Source organism: Megalops cyprinoides, chromosome 22 (assembly GCF_013368585.1).
Source record: "Megalops cyprinoides isolate fMegCyp1 chromosome 22, fMegCyp1.pri, whole genome shotgun sequence".
NCBI lineage: Eukaryota > Metazoa > Chordata > Actinopteri > Elopiformes > Megalopidae > Megalops > Megalops cyprinoides.
In genome coordinates this window covers 14,665,805-14,685,595 of record NC_050604.1, presented here as the reverse complement: position 1 = coordinate 14,685,595, position 19,791 = coordinate 14,665,805, and the positions used below count along the sequence as shown (strand labels likewise).

Below are 19,791 nucleotides of genomic sequence, written 5' to 3'. Positions count from 1 at the left end.
TTTTTTGCAACAGTTCATGGATAGGGACAAACTGCTGTATTATTCCTGTTTTTTTTTGTTGTTGTTTTGATGTATGGGACTGTGGTGCATAGAAGGTAAAATCTGGTAGATCTCTAGCGCAAGCCTTTTGGCTTTATTTTATGTATGATTAAACAGAGATGGGACAGGTTGTAGCAGATGTTTTGGACGAGTTCTGGACAGGGTCCACATCCGCAGATGATTTGGAGTGGGGGATGGGGGTGCAGATCCTGACTTGGGGGGGGGGGGGGGGGGGGAGGCGACGGACGTGTGATGGCAGGCAGCTGGGACTGTTTTTATTGACCCAGCTGTTTTCACCTGCACAAAATTAAGACAAACAGGCAGAACGTCAGTAATTAGCACCTGCCTCCTGGTAACCCAGCTTGTTTACCTGGGAGCCAGCTCAGCCAAATATGAACAATATCTAGCCTGCTGTATTCTCAGAAGGAGCACAGCACTGTTGCAAAGGCCTTGTGACATCACTGCTGTCTGTCCTATGTAATTAGAATGACAGTCATTGTGACATCACTGCGCTCTGTCCTATGTATTTAGAATGACAGTCATTGTGACATCACTGCGCTCTGTCCCCATGTATTTAGAATGACAGTCATTGTGACATCACTGCGCTCTGTCCTATGTATTTAGAATGACAGTCATTGTATCATCGCTTTTGTCTTTCCCTTGTATGTAGGATGACAGGCCATGTGACATCACTGCTGTCTTTCCTTTGTATGCAGGATGATAGGCTCTGTGACATCACTGCTGTCTGTCATTTACATTTACCTACATTTTGTTTTTTAGCAGATGCTCTTATCCAAATCAACTTCCAATGTGCAACAAACTCTTCCTGTGTATATACTATATATTGTACTGAAAGAAAGAGTAACAGTCTGATAAGTGATTGAAGGTTTGGATTATCAAAGACAAAAGTAAAATGAAATCGAAAATGCTGTCTTTCATTTCCTTTCATTGCAGCCATTTCCTGACTGCAATATTTGTGTTTTTTGAAGTATTAGTCATTTTGTTCTATGTATGCCTAGTTAGCCAGTCATTCTAAAACATCACCTGCACAAGGTGCTGTTACAAAGTGAATCATAAAAAATTATGTCTATGAGGCTTGCAAGAGAGCAGCTGTGGCAGTTGGCAGTGGGGACTTCAGTAATAATCTCATACGTGACACAGCAGGAGAGGTTGAGGTAAACAAGCACAGTGTACTGGAGTAGTTTGATTTAGGGGACACTTATCTGCGCAAGGGATTGTGGGAGTTTATGGAAGGCACTACAAAGCTGTGTAAAGGGGAAGGCTGACTCTCCAAATTCGTTTCAGATCTGGACACAGTTACGTCATTGGAAAAACAGAGGGTGGCTGCTGGCAAACCTGGATCCAGAGCTGACGGAAGGGCTGGGTTGCTATGTTCTGTGTTCTTACATTTGGCAGAAATTCTGGCACTCTAAAGCACACTTTAAATTATTCTTCCAGCTTTATGGATTTCAGAACCTCTACTAATCATTGTTTAAATGGTATTCTCATGAACTTGATTTCGGCAAACTCAGGTTTGCCTGCACTACACTGCTGTGTGAAAACATTCATGTGCTTTTTCACTTTTTGCGCTGCAAATGGAACTAATCACTGTAATAGTAATGTGCGGCAAAGAAGACAGCGGAGTATAATTTGTTAAATGATTTCAGACTTTGCGTCATTTTACAATATTCTGTCTTGCTGCACAGATACACATTACAGTTATGGATCTGTTCTGTCACCCACATCAGTTAAATTGAAATTAATTACTCAGAAACATGGATTACTGTTGCTACCATTGACCTCATGTCCAAAAAAGTATATAATTTCAATTCTGGTGACCAATTTTTTGGCTAATGATGGCAAAAATGACTTACACAGTTACAATTATGTATTCTTCAAAACAGACAAAATGTGTTGTGACCTGAAGTGACGTGCTTCAACATAATATGAAGGTGAAAGGCTAGATTACTAAGCACATCCCAGACTTTGTAAAAGGAAGAATCACTTAACTGGTGACTTTTTTGGCAAATGGGCAATGACACAAAACAACATGACACAATATAAAATTTGCCAAATAGAGCAAGCAAAAAGATCACTGAACTTGACTGCGTGTGTAATAAGGGGATGTATTTTGTTATAGAAGGCTGTGATGTGATGCCACTGCATTGCTGAACCGGGCTGAGCCTCTATACCTCGTTGAGAATATGAGTTTACAATTTAATGCCCTACAATAACAAACTTAGTGCCCTTGTGTTAAGCGCCAAGCTACAGACACAGAGTATGCGCTATATGTTTAACGTATCTCCATATCAGCAGCATTTTTGGAATTGCTTTTTGATGAAAACACAAACGGAATGTCTGTATTAATGCACATTGCAGATTTAGACAGAATTTAGGACAAAATGAATGGAAATTTCATTTAATAACAGCGCCTGAGATTTGGTTATTTGCCATGCATCGCCCTACTGCACTGTTACAAGTGCTGTGTCCATCGCGTGAGTATTCATTCTGTGCAGGGATCTCCCTGACTCAGTGATGCGAAGTAACACGCAGTCCCTGTGGTTCCGTTTACCTGTCATAGCTGAGACAAGAGGTGACACACTGCTGTGATTAGAAGCCTCATCACCCTTGCTATGAAGTGCAGTGCACTCTCCCATGTTACTGAGCGTGTAATTGTGTCAGATGCACCTTGAGTGAGGTAGGTGACCCCGCAGTGGGAGTCCCTGTGGAAACCCCGCTCGGCTAACATCAGTTCCACATGCCGTCCAAATCTAAATAGGTTTTCTGTGCCAGCAACGTGGGAAGACCGCAAATGCAAACACGTTCACTTGACACTACCTCTGAAGTCTTCAAAGGAATTAAATGTTTCTTGTGTGCCTCTCAGAATAGCCTGTAATTATAGCTAATGAAAGGAAAGATGAAATAGAATAAATGTTTCCTGTGGGAACCTGCAATACAGACCTGATACAGTTATGCTGATGGGGAAATGTGGTCATATGTGAACATAACAAGTCTGAGAAAGGAAACACAACACTGTGCTGACTGCCTTATTTTTGTAAATAACCCGGAGAGTTCCACATTATGGCACATGGTGGGGCTCAGCCAGTCAAATTGCAGCTACAGTATTGAAGTGCCATCTCTTAATTGAGAGTGTCTGGTGTGTAGGGTGTCTGTGATCGAGTCTGTGGTGGGGCTTCTTCATCTCCCCCGGTGGGCTCCCTCTTTAAAGAACTCCCCCCACCCCCCACCCCCCCCACCCATCCCTTCCCTCCCTGCCTCGGCTGGAGCTGCCTGTCAATCACAGTTTAAAGTTCATGAAATTTCTATGAGCATCGATTGGAGGGTTGGGGGGGTGTTGGGCTGGGCTGCAGTGACAGGCCCCGGTGATTGATCGAGCTTTTCTCGCTTTGAATTTCTCCTTTTATTCCCTTAGCGGGATTGTGTTGTGTGTGTGTGTGTGTGTGTGTGTGTGTGTGTGTATGTGCGTGTTGTGCGTGTGTGTGTGCGTGCCCCGCTTGTGTAAATTGGTTTTGCATGTGGATGTCAGCTTGTCTGTTTCTAGCGTGTCCAAGTGTGTCTTGGAGTCTGTTTGTGTGTGATTGTGTGCATGCTTGGGTGTTCTTGGCTTACAATCTATGCCTGTGTGACTCTGCGCCTTGTCATGTTAGTATGAATGAGGGAGAGATGCGCTTATTCCTCTCGGTTCACAAACGTTAGCCATTGTGGTTCGGTACCTCTGGACTTAATTACAGCCTGGAGAGTAGCATGACCTTCTTTCTGATGAATAACATAGATTGTCAATCAATCATTGCAATTGTATTGAATATATTGAATATAACCCGTGAAAATAGAATTGACACATGCCAGATGGTGAGGCAAAGAGGAGTTTCAAAAACTACACATATTTACAAATATGAAAACAAATATTTCTCCACAGGCATATGAACCGTACATTTGTTGGAGACAGGGGACTTTTTCGAGAATTGCAAAACGCGTTGGAATATGAAATTTGCGGTGGGATCGAGGAGTGCGAATTGATCTCACTCACTCCCTCTCACACGTCCCCCCTTACGGACATGCCTTGATCATGTACTTTGTCCGGGCTGTCAGCTGAGTTTGACGGGGGTATCGGCGCAGTAAGGGACGTCCCTGGGAGCAGCTGGGTCCGAGAGGGAAGCGGAGACGGGCTAATGTGATGATGTAGCCGCTCTCGAATACATAGACGCAGGGCCGTGCTTTCAATCAGGCCATCACAGCGGTGAGGAGTCTGCCATCAGCCTAGCCCAGCGGTGGGCAGGGTGGTGTGATCTCTGTCCCCTTTGGGTAAACATATAACAGGCAGGAATGATAAATATGAGCTGCTGGCAGCAAGTAAAGAGAATAAAGCACATGCAATTGTTGGGAGTGGAGCGAACACGCATCCACAGAGGCATGCAAGGTTGTCTTAAAGAAGAGAGTACAGCACCATCAATAATCACCTCTACTGATGATGTCAGGCATATGGGATAGAATGAAGAAGAAGAGATATGTGCAATGGTACAGCAGTTTTTTGTAATTTTTCCACTTTGGCGAGCTATAGATATAGATGTAGGTTTGTTTGGAAATGTTTTTCTGCTGTCCTCCATATTGCTATAGTAACAGAAAAAAAAAAACGTAAGATGTATGCAGTATCAGGACATGTTGAATTGGCTTCAAATTAGAGACACGAGTCATCTCCTCTCTTTATCAAGGTATCTTCTAAGGTTTGCTTCTCACACGGTTCAGTGCTATTGCTTTTTTTTTCCCTTGAGTAGCTGTGTTTCAAATGAGAGGGGTTTAAAGTGATGTGCAATTGAAGAATTGATTTGAGGGCCAGACACAGTCACTGATTAAACTCTAGTAGAAAAAGATCTTGGATTTATGAAGACACGCAGAGGTTAGGTACTAAGGTTAAGAGCAGCATTTTGTCCAAATGGGCTGTCTTGTTTCTTACCATAGTTCATTAGATAAGAAATGGCTGAGAAAAGCTGAATTTGCATTAATATCTGTTGCTGGTTCAGCTCTGGTTCATTGCAAAATGTTTTTTTCAAATGATCGTATACCTACAGTAAGTCATTGGTTGTTATTGTGAAAGTGGTTTGTAAAACCCGCTGGAAGTAAAAAAAGGTGACAGACTATGGAGGCCAGCTGCAATGTAACTTTATATCATGTCCCATCATCGATTGTGTCACTTTTTTCTAAAACTTTTCCTCTTCTTTTGCAGCTTTGCTCCAAACACACCCACCATGTCTCTCTGAGCACACTCTCTATCTCCCATTTCCTCTCTTTCATTACAATGATGTTCTTTGAAAGCAATTTTTAGTTTGTCAGTAGAAATATTATGTGCAACCCCACCTTTTTTGCTTTGTTGTGCAAACACTGTGGTTGCAAAAGTGAAAGAAAATGATAAAGATTCAGTCAGCCATTTTCTCTATTCTTACGTATACTCTCACTGTGGAATACTGTGGAATCAACCTCCTGTTACCCCCCACTATGGCAAAAATCTATACAAATTACAGTTGAGAAAGTGACACCTATATGGCTGGAAATAGAGCATATGTTTAAAATAAATCAGGTGATCAATCTTCATACTGGGTGCATAATGCATAGAGAAGGGGTGAGGGTTCATGCTGTGTGCTGCTGCTCTTCAGTTACCCCTTGTTTTTAGGAGGAGATGGTATATTGATGGGCTCTGAGGTAAGGCTGGAGGCAGCCAATGCTCAGCTCATAAGTGAATAAGTCTTCACCTCATGCTATCCCACAGTGCACTGCTTTGGGTGCTGTGGGCTCCCAAGGCCCTCCAGCCCTCACCTCTATCACCTGAGGGCCCTATTCCTCTCCTCTGAGCCAATCAACTCAGTAAATTGCGATTCAGAAGCCTGTAGGTCTTGTCCCAAGGAAAAGGGAAACAAATATTGTTATAAAGGTAACAACATCTATTTTCCCCCGTTTGACAATCGCAGCAGCGCTTTGCTGGTACGCCCCTTATTCTTATTCATGAAAGCACCAGTTATGCATATTGGTGGAAACTAGCTGTTCCATTCTCCAGCATTTGGAGTGCCAATCATCCTTATAAAATACAAGAGGCTCTAGTGACAAAACTGAGAGGGCTACAAGGCTGACAAATTGTCCCCAAAGTCAAATTTGACAGCACTTTATGATAAATGGGTTTGATTATGGAGAAATTTCTTTAACTCGTTTAAGGTATTTTTTTTTTCTTCTTTTTTTTTTCGAATGAGAAGAGGAGAAATCAGAATCCCTGCTTTTCATTTGTTCGTGAGAATGAAATACAAACAGAGGGAGGGGATGGGGGAAAGCAGATTATATTATCCCAAAACACCCTTTTGATGGTGATGGCAGAGGACAGCCGGGTTTCGTGGTTTCGCCAAACAATTCACATATTGGTGTGTGTCAACGAGTGCGAGTCGAGGGTAGAGAGAGAAGGTGCAGGCACATAGGCGGTGGATTGTTTCTCTGAAGATGCTGTGAAGCCAGAATGGTGAAGGGGCCTTGGCAGATTTATGAATGCACAAGTCCATACATTATGGTAGAACACTGTGGCTTGCACAGCATGGTAATCATGGAGTAAAGGGTTCCAACGCTCAAAAGTGAGGCCCAGTACCCACAAAGGAAGGGAGAGAGGTGTTTGTTTTAAAAAAAAATCTGGATGTCCCAGTGTAAATTTTCAATACATGACTGTTTTGATGTATTCTTTAGAATGTGTGAGGATGTTGGGGCCTTGTCTACCCTCGTTTCCCTCAGTGGAAGATGTTTGTACCTTTTGATTTTTCCTTTATAAGTCTTATTAGTTTGCAAAGGTTTTGACCTCTGGTTTTCTTTTCTCCCCAGCCTTGAATGAGCCTACCATTGACTATGGCTTCCAGAGACTACAGAAAGTCATCCCTAGACATCCGGGGGATCCTGAAAGGTTACCCAAGGTAGGCACAACCAGCAGAGGGTGGGAACATTTACTGGCCCTAGGTTAAGATACACATGCCTACTATCTATAACTTGTACATTGTGTCAGCATTCACAATTTGCAGGTAAGCTCAGCGGCTAACTTTCTTAGAAATTCAATTAACTCAACTATGCTATGTCTGGTCTTTCATGGTCATTGCCTTCAGGGTGTGTAGTCAGCTCTGCAGAGATCTGACCATGCCACATATGTCTACTCTTTCCTTGAAGTTTAATCAGTTACACTCTGTTGGTTTGACAGTAAACATTCATAAAAGATATTGTACCACATACCCACAAATCACACATTGCTAATGAAGTTCCTCCCAGCTCAAGGGCCTCAGTTATGGTCATGTCAAACTTTTGAAAAACATTACATGTTTATTACATGGTACACATTCATAATCTACCCTGGCGGGTAAAACACTTCACATGAAATACTTTTTTTTTCTGCTGGTTTCATGGTCAGCAGGTTTTATTGGTGTGATCTAAACTGAATACTAGGTGGCTGCAACAAAGAATTGAACAGTGGAAATATGAGAGAGAAAAATATACCATAGTCACAAGAGACTGTGGGCTCTTTTCCTCTCTCTCACACACACACTCACATAGATCCACACACACACACACACACACTTGCTTACAAACATGCACTATGGGGCTACAACCAAGTCTCCCTCCATTTGCCCTGGGCATTTTGCTGCCTACTTAGAATGAAAAGATTATTTTCCCCTAAAAAGCGCAGCGGCTAAGTGAGTGAGATTCCTCTGGGCAGGGTACTGCTGTAGGAGGGGATACAATCAGATGGGGACTGACAGTTTAAAACAGCTGCCAAATTGAACCCATTTATCAAATTCTGACATCTAAGATCCAGTCACCAAAAGCAGTTTATTTGTAAATTGATACTAATAGTGAACACCATAGTCTTGCCCCCTTTGATGTTTGAGTGGTGACAGTGCAGAGCATTTTTATCTTTTTTCATTCAAAAGAAAACTGATTTTTTTCAAAGCTTTCAAATGTTAACGTTGATACATATGTAAATGAATCAGACATACTTCAGCAGATGTCATCATGCATTGTCTTTGATGTACACATATGTTAAAAAACATTGTGTCACGTAATTGTTTGGGTGTTGAGGTGTGCAGAGACTTTAATAATTTTTTCCTTTGGAACTGTAGCATTAAAGAGAGAATCTGGTGATTCTCCTTCTACTCATAAAAAGACAGGAATATAACGGAAGCCCACAACCAAGAAAAATGCTACCCTGTTTAAGGCAACAGCAAGCTATTGAATGAGGAATGAACGGCTTTAGGGAGCATGATTCTCTCACAGCCAACAAGATATTGATAGGTCTCATTTTAGAGCTTGCTGTACTTGCCACTGACCTTTATTGGTCTGGACTGTATCATATTTGCCTTTAATTTCATTTCCAGTCTTCCTCAGCTATACAGAAAAAGTGAAGCTATGCATATTGAAAACATGAAAACTCTTTTTAGCCCCCCTGTCAGTGTGCCATGCTTGGCGTGCTGTGTACAGAGCCTTGCATTAAGCCCCCCCCCCAGGGATTGTACCTTCAAAAGCAATAGCAATTACATAAACTCACTGTTAGTATGCACTCAGATTTAGTCATACATTTGAAAGCAAACTGAAAGGAAATTTAAACCAGAATTGGAAATTGTGTGTATGAGAGAGAGAGGCTGTATAATTTTCCAAATGAACCAAATGATAGTCCTTTCAAAAATAATGAATCTCTTTTGACTCTATGATACATATACACATGGGCTGATCAATGCAATAATGCACACACCCATTAATGTACCCTGGTGCACATATACTGACAAACACACACACAGACACACGCACACACACACACACACATACACACACACGCACACACACACATTATTAAATGCATACACATACTCCACAAATAGAATGAACCTTGGAAAAGTGAAAATAGAATCATCCAGCATATTTTTTTGAAAGCACTTACATTTAGTCACATTAGAGAGCAGTAAATCCTTCCAAAATGATTTATAAGAGTGACTCAAATGAGCTTCTGAAGAGCATTTCAAACATTTAAGGACATCAAGCATAGTCAAGAACTCTCGAGTGTTTCTCGCACGTTTCTACTAAGACTGCAGTTGACTGCACCAGTCTTCATTTTTAAGGGGAAAATATGACATTCACCACAGTCTCTGTTCCAAGCGGGCAAAGGCCAGAGGTGAACCCGCCCGGCTTATAATGGCCATTCATCATTATAATATGGGCTGGGCCCTTTACGGAATATATTCAGCCGTTCTCTTCACCAGAACATGAACAATAAGTAACAGCTTATTAGATCTGACCCTGCTGCCCTCTTGCTGAGTTGGGACTGGAGATGACTCTTTCGTCTGAGGGCTCAGAAGAGGAGGGGTTGGCACACCGGGCCGCCGGGATGATTGTAACGTAACCTACGGTGCGGCTGACAGGGTTCCTCCTCCTCCTTCCCCATGCAGCGGGGGGAGGAATGTGGCGTCTGGGAGGCTGATTGCATTTGGGGTGCGCCGAGAGCCGGTGATTCATCATTGTTAAGGGACATGTCGCCGGGTCCCGTCTCCCAGGTCAGCTGATCTGGTCTCTGAGAGCGGTGGCACGGGGTGAGGGGGGTGGGGGGAGTGAGGGGGGTGTTGGCTGGGGGTGCTGTATCCCCCTCCCCTAATTGGGCCACTGGAAAGGAAGGGAGAGAGGAGCAAAACAAAGGCACATGGGAGTCTGAGGTTTCTCCAGCACCTAGTGGGTGACTTGAGCACACACTGACAAGTAGGTATGGTGCCCCCTTTTGGTAGTCCTCCTGCTCCAGAACATCCACGGCTAACTACTGGCATCAGTCAATATTTGTCTTAACTTATCTTCAAGCATAATTTGTTCAACAATCAGCAAAATCACTGAAAAGCAGGTTTGTGCTGAAAAAACCAACACACATGTACATGTAGGACATGTAGGAGCCTGCCGACATCAATGTGTGATTAGTGAAGGACCTTGTGAACAGGAGTGATGTTACCCTACTTGCCTATAGAGTTCGGGTTTTGTTTAACTTCATAGTTTGCAGATTACACGGCCTCTTTAATAAGTCCATGCAATCGCAGCTGAGGGAAAATGGGGAGGGGAGAAACACCAGATGTTCTTTGTAGCATCCAATAAAGATCCTGGCTGGGGAGGTGGGGCTTTTCCCTCTAGAGGCGTGGAAGCCGTGGCAACCCAGAAGTCTATTCATTTTCACAATGCATAAAAAAGTCATAAAAAAGTCATTTTCTGATTAACAAACGGATCATAGAAACAGCCCTGGAATCAGTTTTTTTTTTTAACTGTATGTGCAGTATCTCAGCAAATAATCTCAATCTATCATGCATTTATTACTGTTTAGCTCTTCACATTTGAAACCATGTTGGAGTATTTAGGGGAGCTGGTTTGGGTTCACAGTCCTCTGGCTGACCTGGTAGGTGTACATTGTGGTATGAAAAAATGAATTGAATAAGGGTCACTGAGTAAGAGCAATCACAAAATGACATAAATGAAGAAATGAATGATATAGATCTTTTGCTGTTTGATAACATGACCCCTTTTCATATAAGCAAGAAAGCCCCAGGGTGCAACTGACACATTGTCCTATCAATGGTAGGCATGATTTAGCTGGATTGTAGAGAGTATGTACATCTTTTTGTTTTAGAGGCTGAAAGTCAGATGAACAATCTAAAAACACCCTGTGTGTGTAATAGGAGTTTCAGGGCAAATTTGCTAACGCTACAATACTTTGTCAAGACGCCGGCAGAAAGCACTGCGAGGCTCGTCCTTATTCTGCATTATTCATTGTTTTTCATTATATCCCTGGGGTTTTAATAAGCAGTTTTATGAGAGGAGATCTCATCAGCAAAAAAATTACTGAGGACTTCTGAGAGATAAATGTCATCATAGCTTTATGGAGCTGAGATGTAGCTTTTCTTTTAAACTGGAATTACGCTCCCGTTGACTGTCCTGCTTTTATTGCCTGAAGCAGCACTTTTTAGAATGAATAAATGTTATATATTCGGTCTTAAGTTAAAGATCTAGTATTATGAATGCTTCCACGTTAGAGGAATTGACTAAACATGCTCGTGTGATCTGAGATATATGGATTTTCTGCTTAGCCTTCTCTGTAAGCACGGCGTACTTCACTCAAGTGACAAGTTTCTGTGCTCAACAGAAATCATGGCTTAGAAAGCAGGCATCAATATTTATCATCTCAAGGCATTTTTTCTTTAGTCCGTGGCTCGCCGCCATTCTGTGCACGTTTCGCTGAAAGCACATCATCAGACACTCACCTAACACAGATACCCTTTTAGGCCACGGATAAGGGCGTTAGCTTGCAGGATGGAGATATGGGTCCCTGAGCATTACCTTTGCTTAATTCGTTCTCACTCAGACGACAAGCCATGAGCTGACCTGAGCAGGTCCTTCAGTTAACATCTTTACTGAGGACTCCAGAATTCCAGAATCACTTGGCCACTTGAAAATGCATAAGATCCCGGTTAGTCTTGGCTTTAATAGAGCCCAGGATTATGGCGCTTTGGACACACTTCCAACCATCTGGTGGTAAATGAACGCAGTGACCGGGGTTTAACCCTGTTCTCGCCCCTCTCTCTCTTCTCCCCACCACATCCAGGTGTAGGGCGGTGATAAGAATTTATGATGATAACTGGGAGTCGCTGTATCACAGTATTGATTCGGTGCTGTTAAAGTGCCGGGGCTCTGATTGCTGACACTTAGCCTGACAGGAATCCGATGGCACTGTCCCTCAGCACACAGGTAGTCAGGGATGGGAGGCTGACCTCGTTGCCCCCTTACGGTGGAGGCCATATCTCATTCAGTTACATTTCCTTCAGCAGAATATTCCAGGCCGTGCAGGGCTCTAAACCCAGGACTAATGACAAAGCCTGAAATGAATAAGATGTGCCATTTGTTTCATTACACAGGGAGTCAGTGCATCAATATGCTTCAGGACAGCTCAGCATCCTGCACTCATTTAGTGAAAGCTTAGGGTAAAATGGCCTGTCCTGTAGCTGAGTCTCAATCAGTGTGGCATGGCTACAATGAATAAATGAATAAATGTAATGTAAATGTACAATGCTTCCTGGACTATGTTTTTATGTTAATATTTTTCACTGGGATACAACTCTTATCTCATTTTTCTCTGACACATTTACACACCTCTCCACTGGATAATGGAGGGAAAGGTCGAACTAATTTGGTGCATTATGTCCTTGTGGTTAGAGAATCCCCCCTCCACACACACACAACGTATACACATACTACACACACATACTCACCAAGTGATCTGGGTGTGTGTGTGTAATTGGGGTGGGGGGCTGGGTGTTGGTGACCCAGCATGAAGGTTGGAGCTGCTGTTACTTTATGTCCTCACCCACATCTTTGTCTAATGGAGGTGAGGTGAGAGGCAGTCCCTCACGCTAACACAAACATGCCTTCGGTGGCTCGAGCTGAGGAGCGGGGGCCTGAGGCAGGGTGCTGCAGCCGCCAAGCGCTGAGACATTAACTAACTTCTGTTTTATAATGGAGATTAATGAACTCCGCGCCGGCATGGGGGAGGGTGGCGCGTCGCACCGAGCGCCCTCCGCGAAGGCCCGGCGTTGGCAGGGGCGGCCCATGACAGATTGCCTGCCCGGCGCGGACGGCAGGACGCACTGTAACGTACGTGGGGACACGCCTCCCGCCCCGCCCCCACCCCAGTCCCAGCAGTGCCAGCCTGGAGACGGTGGGCACGGGGCTGGCCTGGCAGGGGCGGGATGGGCGTGGAGCAGGGGGTGATGGGGCCAGCAGAGGGGCTCATGAAATACAGAGTGGAGAGAATGGAGGCGTGTCACGCTGCCAGAACACCAGCCTGAGAACCGAGAGGCACAGCGTGAGGCTGGCACGCCGTCGCACACGCACGCCAGACGCGCTGAAAACAGCATTAGCATGGAGCTTTGCTCCTTTTTACATGGCCGTGTTTATAAATAAAGCAAAAACATCAATAGACAATTCTTCATTACGTATACTGGAAACCTCACAGGGGTCCACGTTGCTTCTCGTCCACTTCTCCTTCGAGTCCACATTTATTATTTTGTGTGTCTTGGGCATCTAACAAAAACATTATAAGACAAAAAGAGGTCTTTTTAAAATGTTCAAGGTTTGACATTTGGTATATGTATAATAGGGTAAAATATAAAGACACATTGCGTATCGCATACACATTATTTTATTTCATTTTTAAAAATTTCTCAGAGACGTTTAATTATTCATATTAATCATTAACTAGAAGTTGGCTGATTTGAGCATGTTGTATTCATTTCATGTAAATTCTGAAATCTTTCACACTTCTATGTCCTAACTAAATCAAACACTTGCACTACCTTCCGGTCCAAAATGATACTCCAGCCTGTTCTGGTGGTGTAGCTTTTGCCACCTAGCTTTTCCTCTCCCTCATTGCCTGTCATGATGGTCACACTGAGTTATTGATTGCTGCATGTGTTCTGGACCTATATTCTAACTGCATGGAAATATTTTTGTTGAGGACAGAATGTGCACTTTGATCATCAAGACATTCAAATGCAGAGATAAGAAACCTAAAGAAGTTAGGAGCATAGCTGAATAAGCTTAGCCTAAAAAAGCCCTGTGTTTGGAGTACTGTTTTTCCTGTAGCGTGCCATAGTGTACCCAGGGACATTGAAAGTGGTTGGGAATAGTGAGAATCCTCTTTATTAGTTTCCACCATATGACAAGAGACCTGAAAGAATCACTGCTTCCCAAAATGACGACCTAGAAACGTATGCCTAGCATGATTCACCAGAACACCAGCCACATACTACAGATTGAACAATACAACTTGAAAGGCTTGCAGAAAAGGCACTGCTTGTACTGGACAACAGTGCAAGGATTGCCTTAGTGTTGCATGAGGAACTGCAAAAAAAGTCTGCTGTAAGCTTCATTTCACCTCACAGCAAGTAAACGTCAGCTGTTGTGGAGCAGGAAGGAACCGTTTTAGGAGGAAAGGACATGAACCCTCCTTCTCAAACTGCAGTATACACTGTGATTTTTCTGGAAAAGGGTGAAGTGTAGAGTAACTATAGCACGTGTCTGCTGATTGTGTTTGAGGGAGTATGCTCTTTGCCATCACCACCCACGATCTCCCAGTGATATACGTCATGGGGCCTGGCAATGTCACCCGCTAGTTGAGATGCTAATAAACCGGGACCTGTTTCTGAGTTCCACGTTGCAGCACACCGGTGGAAAGGTGAAAAAGGTGTAAGGAAAACCTGGGTCAGGTGGTGTCTGAGAGCGGAATAGAGAGTGACGCCTTTGTCACGGCGCCCGTTCTGTGGGAGGGGACGGCGGTCTGCGGGGACCTGCGCCGCTGACACTCAGAACACACAGCGCACACCTCCTGACAAAGCCTACATATTCCTCGACGTGATCCAAAATGCTTCATTAAGGGGCACACAAAGCACCTCCTGCTCATTGGCTGACAGTGAATCATTTGGGGCTCGGCGGTCGGTGGTGGGGGGGGGGGTGTTGGGAGCGTAGCGCTGTTTGTATTTTGTGTGTTCTCCCTCATCAGATATTATGATCATTTATCAGCCTGAAAAGGCCCATTTGTTTGAAGGCTGCCCTGTCCTGCCCTTTGCTTGCCTTGAGGCGATCGCAGGGAACCACTTGGGCTTCACTTGTGGTAAAGGGGTCATTTGTCTCTCTGCACTGCGCCCTGCAATAACGCAGACCAGCATACTAATTTGTGCAGGCATTGTGACTGACTGGGACATATGGGAGGATCATTATTCATGAAGGCCTGGTTTTCGTTGTGGGAAATCAGAGACGGAGCGCCACAGTTTTGACACCTCTCTGATGAGCGTGTTATGAATGGGTCGGGGAGGGAGCGGCGGAGAACTAAGCGGACAAACGCCCGGCTTATGCAAAATGTTCTCGCAGCGTTGCCGCAACGTCGTTACAACGTCGTCACGTCGGGTTTGTCCGCGGAGCCGTGACAGACGGTGCGGTGTGTGGTTTGCCAGCCCCGACTGATTTGGGCCAATGTGAGCCATGATCAGAGGCTTCTTTTTACCGCGAGAGTCGCGCTTGGGGAAGCCTGTAATTTCTACAATGCGATAATGATGGGGTAGCAGTCCTCCAGCTGCTCCTGATCCTGCTGGAGAGTCGTCGTCCCCCCCCCCCCCCCACCCTGCCCCCCTGCTTTTCTTCTTTTACCTCACTGCCCTCTAACTTTCAATTTCCTCCCTCTTTTCTCATTCTTTCACTCTTCCTCTCTCATCATCATTCACTGCCTCTCTCTTTCCATCCTCTGTCCCCACCTTCCTTTGCCTTTTCACAAATATTCCCCTCTCTATCTGTCCCTTTCTGTCTTGCTCGCCCTCTTTCACCTCCTTGTCCCTCTTTCTCTCATCTCTCTGTTCCTCTCTCTGTGTCTCTTTCACTGTGTCATCCCTCTCTCTCTTTCTCCATCTCATCCCTCTCTATCTCTATCTATCTCTCGAACTCATCCCTCTGTCTCCCTCTCTGTCCCCCCCCTCTCTGTGCGGTGTCTCGGTGTCTCCTCTCAGAGCCGGCTGGCATCCCCAGTCAGACTGCAATACCCCAGAGAGCTCCAGCAGAGGCTCCCACAGTCTCGGCTCTGGCACCGCGGCCCGTGGAAGCACAGGCTCCTCCTCGCGCGCATGCAAATCCGCCTCCTTCGAGGAGCGGAGGGCCCGGCGTTTCTTCACCCGCCGACATCCTCGACGCCGGTGCGGAGAAGTGTTGTTTACGCAAGCCTGTTTGTTGTCGTTGTTGTTAAGGAGAGGGGTCGTGGAGACCTGCTGGGCCCGGCTGAAGCCGATTGGCCGCTTCCTGTTCTGTCTGGTGAGAAAACAGCCCGGGGCGATGAACCGCTTTGCCGAGGGGAGGGGGGGGGGGGATAAATTAGATGGGGGAAAAAAATTCAATAAACAGATGCAGCGCGTCTATAATAAGCAAGTCGCCTGGAGAGCCCAGTTGGAACCGCCGAAGCCGGTCAGAAATCGTAAGAGAGTTCCCACAGCTCAGACCCGTTCAATCGGACGCAGGCAGAATGCAGGAACTGAGTGGCCTGCATATTCACAGCGTCTGCGCAGACTCCATGCAGGTGTGGGGGACCAGCTGCAGACGCTAAACAGCTGTGCTCTTTGTTGTTTGTCTTAGCGGAGGTAGGCCTTCCCATTTGTGATGCTCCACCTACGCTAATTAAACCTGTTATGTTTCAGCCTCTGTGCTATAAATACCTGCTTGACAACTTCATGAGCGCCCAGTACGTTTTTAATCTGAACCTGTGCTATGTGTTTCTGAAGTTTATAGTATACCTAAAGTACTGCTCACTCTGTTAAACCATGCTTACAACTGTGCCTTGGGTTAATGTTATCTTAATTTACCATAAGTTATGGATTATGGTAAATTAAGATGTGCATTTTGAAGTGTGCAGAATGGAATATTCAGAAACCTTGTATGCTGAGAGGGCAACTAATGGCAATCAGTGGCTTCTAGTGGCTATTGTTCTGTACCCTGATAGGAATAACACAGTGAAGAATAATAGACTGATTACATATCATCAGCATAAGAATTTTAAGTATCATTTCATACATTTTCATTGCTTGAAACTGAATGACGTACATCTGTAACGTTTTTAGGTCAAATGCTATATATATTATTTGGCATTTCATTGAACAAAATACACAGTACTGTGGTGCAGCTTCATGCAGTGGTTGCTGTCTTTGACAGATCAAATTAAAGAAAACAATGCACTCATTGGTATAGTGCTCATTCCCCTTTTCTTTGTAGTCTCACACTTTGTATCATTTTTAATATCTACATATCTGTTTCTAAACATCTGTGCATATTTTTAAAAATTAGTCTAGGACACTCAGGCTGTGGATGAGTGGATGTACGTGTAGTAGGTCAGATACTGTCGTTCCTGTGTGAATACCCGTGTGCGTGGCAGTGGCGACAGTGTAGCATAACCAAAAGGTTGCTGGTTTGATTTCCCGCTGGGGCACTGCTGCTGTATCCTTGGGAAAGGTACTTAACCCACAATTACCCTTAGTAAATATCCAGCAGTATAAATGGATAACATGTAAAATTGTAACATATGTAAGTTGCTCTGGATAAGACTGTCTGCTAAATGACAATAATGTAATGTAATGTGTACATATGCCCTGTTACCGATGGTGTGCTTTGTGGGTGTGTTTTCAGGAGGTGCTTCTGAAGCGGGCGGCAGATTTAGTGGAAGCCCTGTACGGAATGCCCCACAACAACCAGGTGCGTGCGATATGGGAGACACAACTGCTGCCCTGCTTCAAATGAGCCATGGAATATCTCCGAGCTTCTTTGCTCAACCTCTCCACCTCCCTCCCTCCATTCTCTCAGGAGATCATCTTGAAGCGGGCGGCCGATCTGACGGAGGCCCTCTACAGCGCCCCCCGCAGTCACAACCAGCTCCCCTCCCTCACAGGCTCCGCCCACTCGGCCATGATGGGGGTCAACTCCTTTGGCAGCCAGCTGGCTGTGAACATCTCTGAGGCTTCGCAGGGTGCAGACCAGGGTAAGCGGGCGCATGTCTCTCCGATTCACCTGAACGGCGGGCCTTCATGTCACTGGCTGTGTAGCAGGCTGGCAGTTGGAGCCACCCACCAAAAAAGAGATGTAACACCGGGTGGTCTAATCCCAGCTATACTGCAACACTAAATGTATAAGAAGTATGAAGGAACAAAGGGACAAACAGCAAGAAGCATTTTGTCTAAGGCAGAAGTATAACTCTTAAAGTAACTCTACCTGCTAATGAAAGGGCACATTCTGGTTTCCTCAGAGGGTTGTGTGTTCTCACCAGGCTTCCCAGGCAACTGTTGGCTCTTGGCTTTTGTGATTAGTGAGGATGTCAGCATTTTCTTCTGACATTGAATATTCATTGCTGCGTGCATCAATTCTTTATCTGTGCATGACAGCACTGAAATCTCAGAGGCTTGTGTCTTTGTACTCAAAGTTCAGTCATTATCTGATATAATGTGAGGCAGCAGTATGGAATGGTAATCAGGGCTTTGGATTCTTAACCTCAAGGTTGTGGGTTCAAATCCCAGAGAGACCTGCTGTTGTATCATCAAACCATGTGTAAATACCATCCGCACGTGTAGGAATGGGTTCAGCGATGTGTGCACAAATGGGTCAGGCATCTGCCAATTATTTTTATATGCTCATAAAAATGAGAGTGAATGAATGAAGTGTGCCGTCCAGTCATGATGGCAGTCAAAGATGCCTGTCTCTCAGTCTGATGGCAGCTGTGCTACACCAGTGTCAATTTCAGCTCCTGCATGAGCAGCTGCTCATTAGATACATTAGATGATGTAGAATCAACTGCAAAAATATTCATACAAATGTGGAGAAGGGTGTCAGTGACACCAGCCCCTTGATAATCTGTATTAACAGTAGACAGGGGGAGATTAGCCACTGGTGAGCTCTGAGCACTGAGTGCCTTGCTCACGACGAAGACACAGCACAGTCTCTGAGCTTCACAGCCTGCTGTAAAATTAATGAGGAACATACACACTGGTTGGGCAGACTCAAGTTTTGCTCATTGTTCGTTTTCTGATGTTGTAGGAGCTGTTAGACTCAGGAACTGCCTTGTCCCTTCCAGCTCCCTATTCTTTCTTCTCTCCTCTGTCTGTGTTTTACATTAAACGGCCAGGGGAAAAACACCTACACGGATCTATGAGATCATGGGAAATCACAGAAGCCATGGCCGCCTACTGTGAGACGCAGCCATCATAAAAAAGTCACACTTTCTCGCTATTGTACATCTGCAGCTTTGGGAATGCTGAAAGAAGGTCACCTATCTGGGAAACGCTGGGATCCCATCACTGCATTCATTTGCTTCTCTGCCACATTATTCACTTCTTCCACCTTGAATTTGTTTCCTTTTCAGACAATGTCCTGTGTTATTCCCACGGACTTGGTCTATAGCCATTCGGTGCTTTTCCCTGTGAATTCATCAATCATAGAGGCCCCTGGCTTAATCTATTCACAGTGTGCCTTGGCATTCACTTTTAATAACTAACTTAAGCATTTTTTGTGTGTTTATGTTGTTGTTTCCCACACAATTTTTGTTAAATTCTTTAAATGTTGCTTTAATAATGTTAGAAACAGAAACATAACATTAATGAAAACTGAGGCCTGCATGCATTACTGTTACAATGAATGGGTCATGGTTGCCAAGGGTCCAGGCTCTATCCCTCATCCGTTTCCTCCCACTCAGTTCTGGTCTCACTGTCCCGGTAGAGTAGCGCTGCCCCCTCGTCCAATCACAGAGAGAGGTGCGGCGCAGAGCGCACACCCCCTTTCTCGGCCGTTTCCTGGTAGAGGGTGTAAAGGCCCTAACAGGAAGGTTCAGTGATGGACTGCAGGGCCACGACCAGGGAGGGGGCAGGCAATGGGAAACATATGCGCCAGCGGGAGAGGGGACGTCCGATGGATTGCTCTCCCAAGAAACCTGCATTCCACATTACTTACACAGAACAGAAGCTCGTTTGAGTTGGTTAAAGTGGTTGTTTCTGAAGCAACGGTTAGGGAAGAGGAGTCATGACTGGTGGGTTGTTGGTTTGTCTTATGAGGAGAACACTATTGCTGAATCTTTGTGCCTGACACCTGCAGGAGTCTGAGCGAAATAAAGAAATATCTTAAGTGTTGCTGTAT

General features: G+C 44.8%; 1 protein-coding gene across 3 annotated transcripts in view; it reads left to right on the top strand.

The window, feature by feature from the left end:
* Positions 1-19,791, top strand: part of LOC118769459 (transcription factor COE3-like) — a 105,354-nt gene that overhangs the window by 79,130 nt on the left and 6,433 nt on the right. For all 3 annotated transcript variants that reach the window (XM_036516565.1, XM_036516566.1, XM_036516564.1), the window contains exons 11-13: positions 6,907-6,995; positions 17,302-17,367; positions 17,476-17,650. In XM_036516565.1, the coding sequence (XP_036372458.1) occupies positions 6,907-6,995; positions 17,302-17,367; positions 17,476-17,650 (330 nt within the window). The remainder of the gene's footprint in view (positions 1-6,906; positions 6,996-17,301; positions 17,368-17,475; positions 17,651-19,791) is intronic.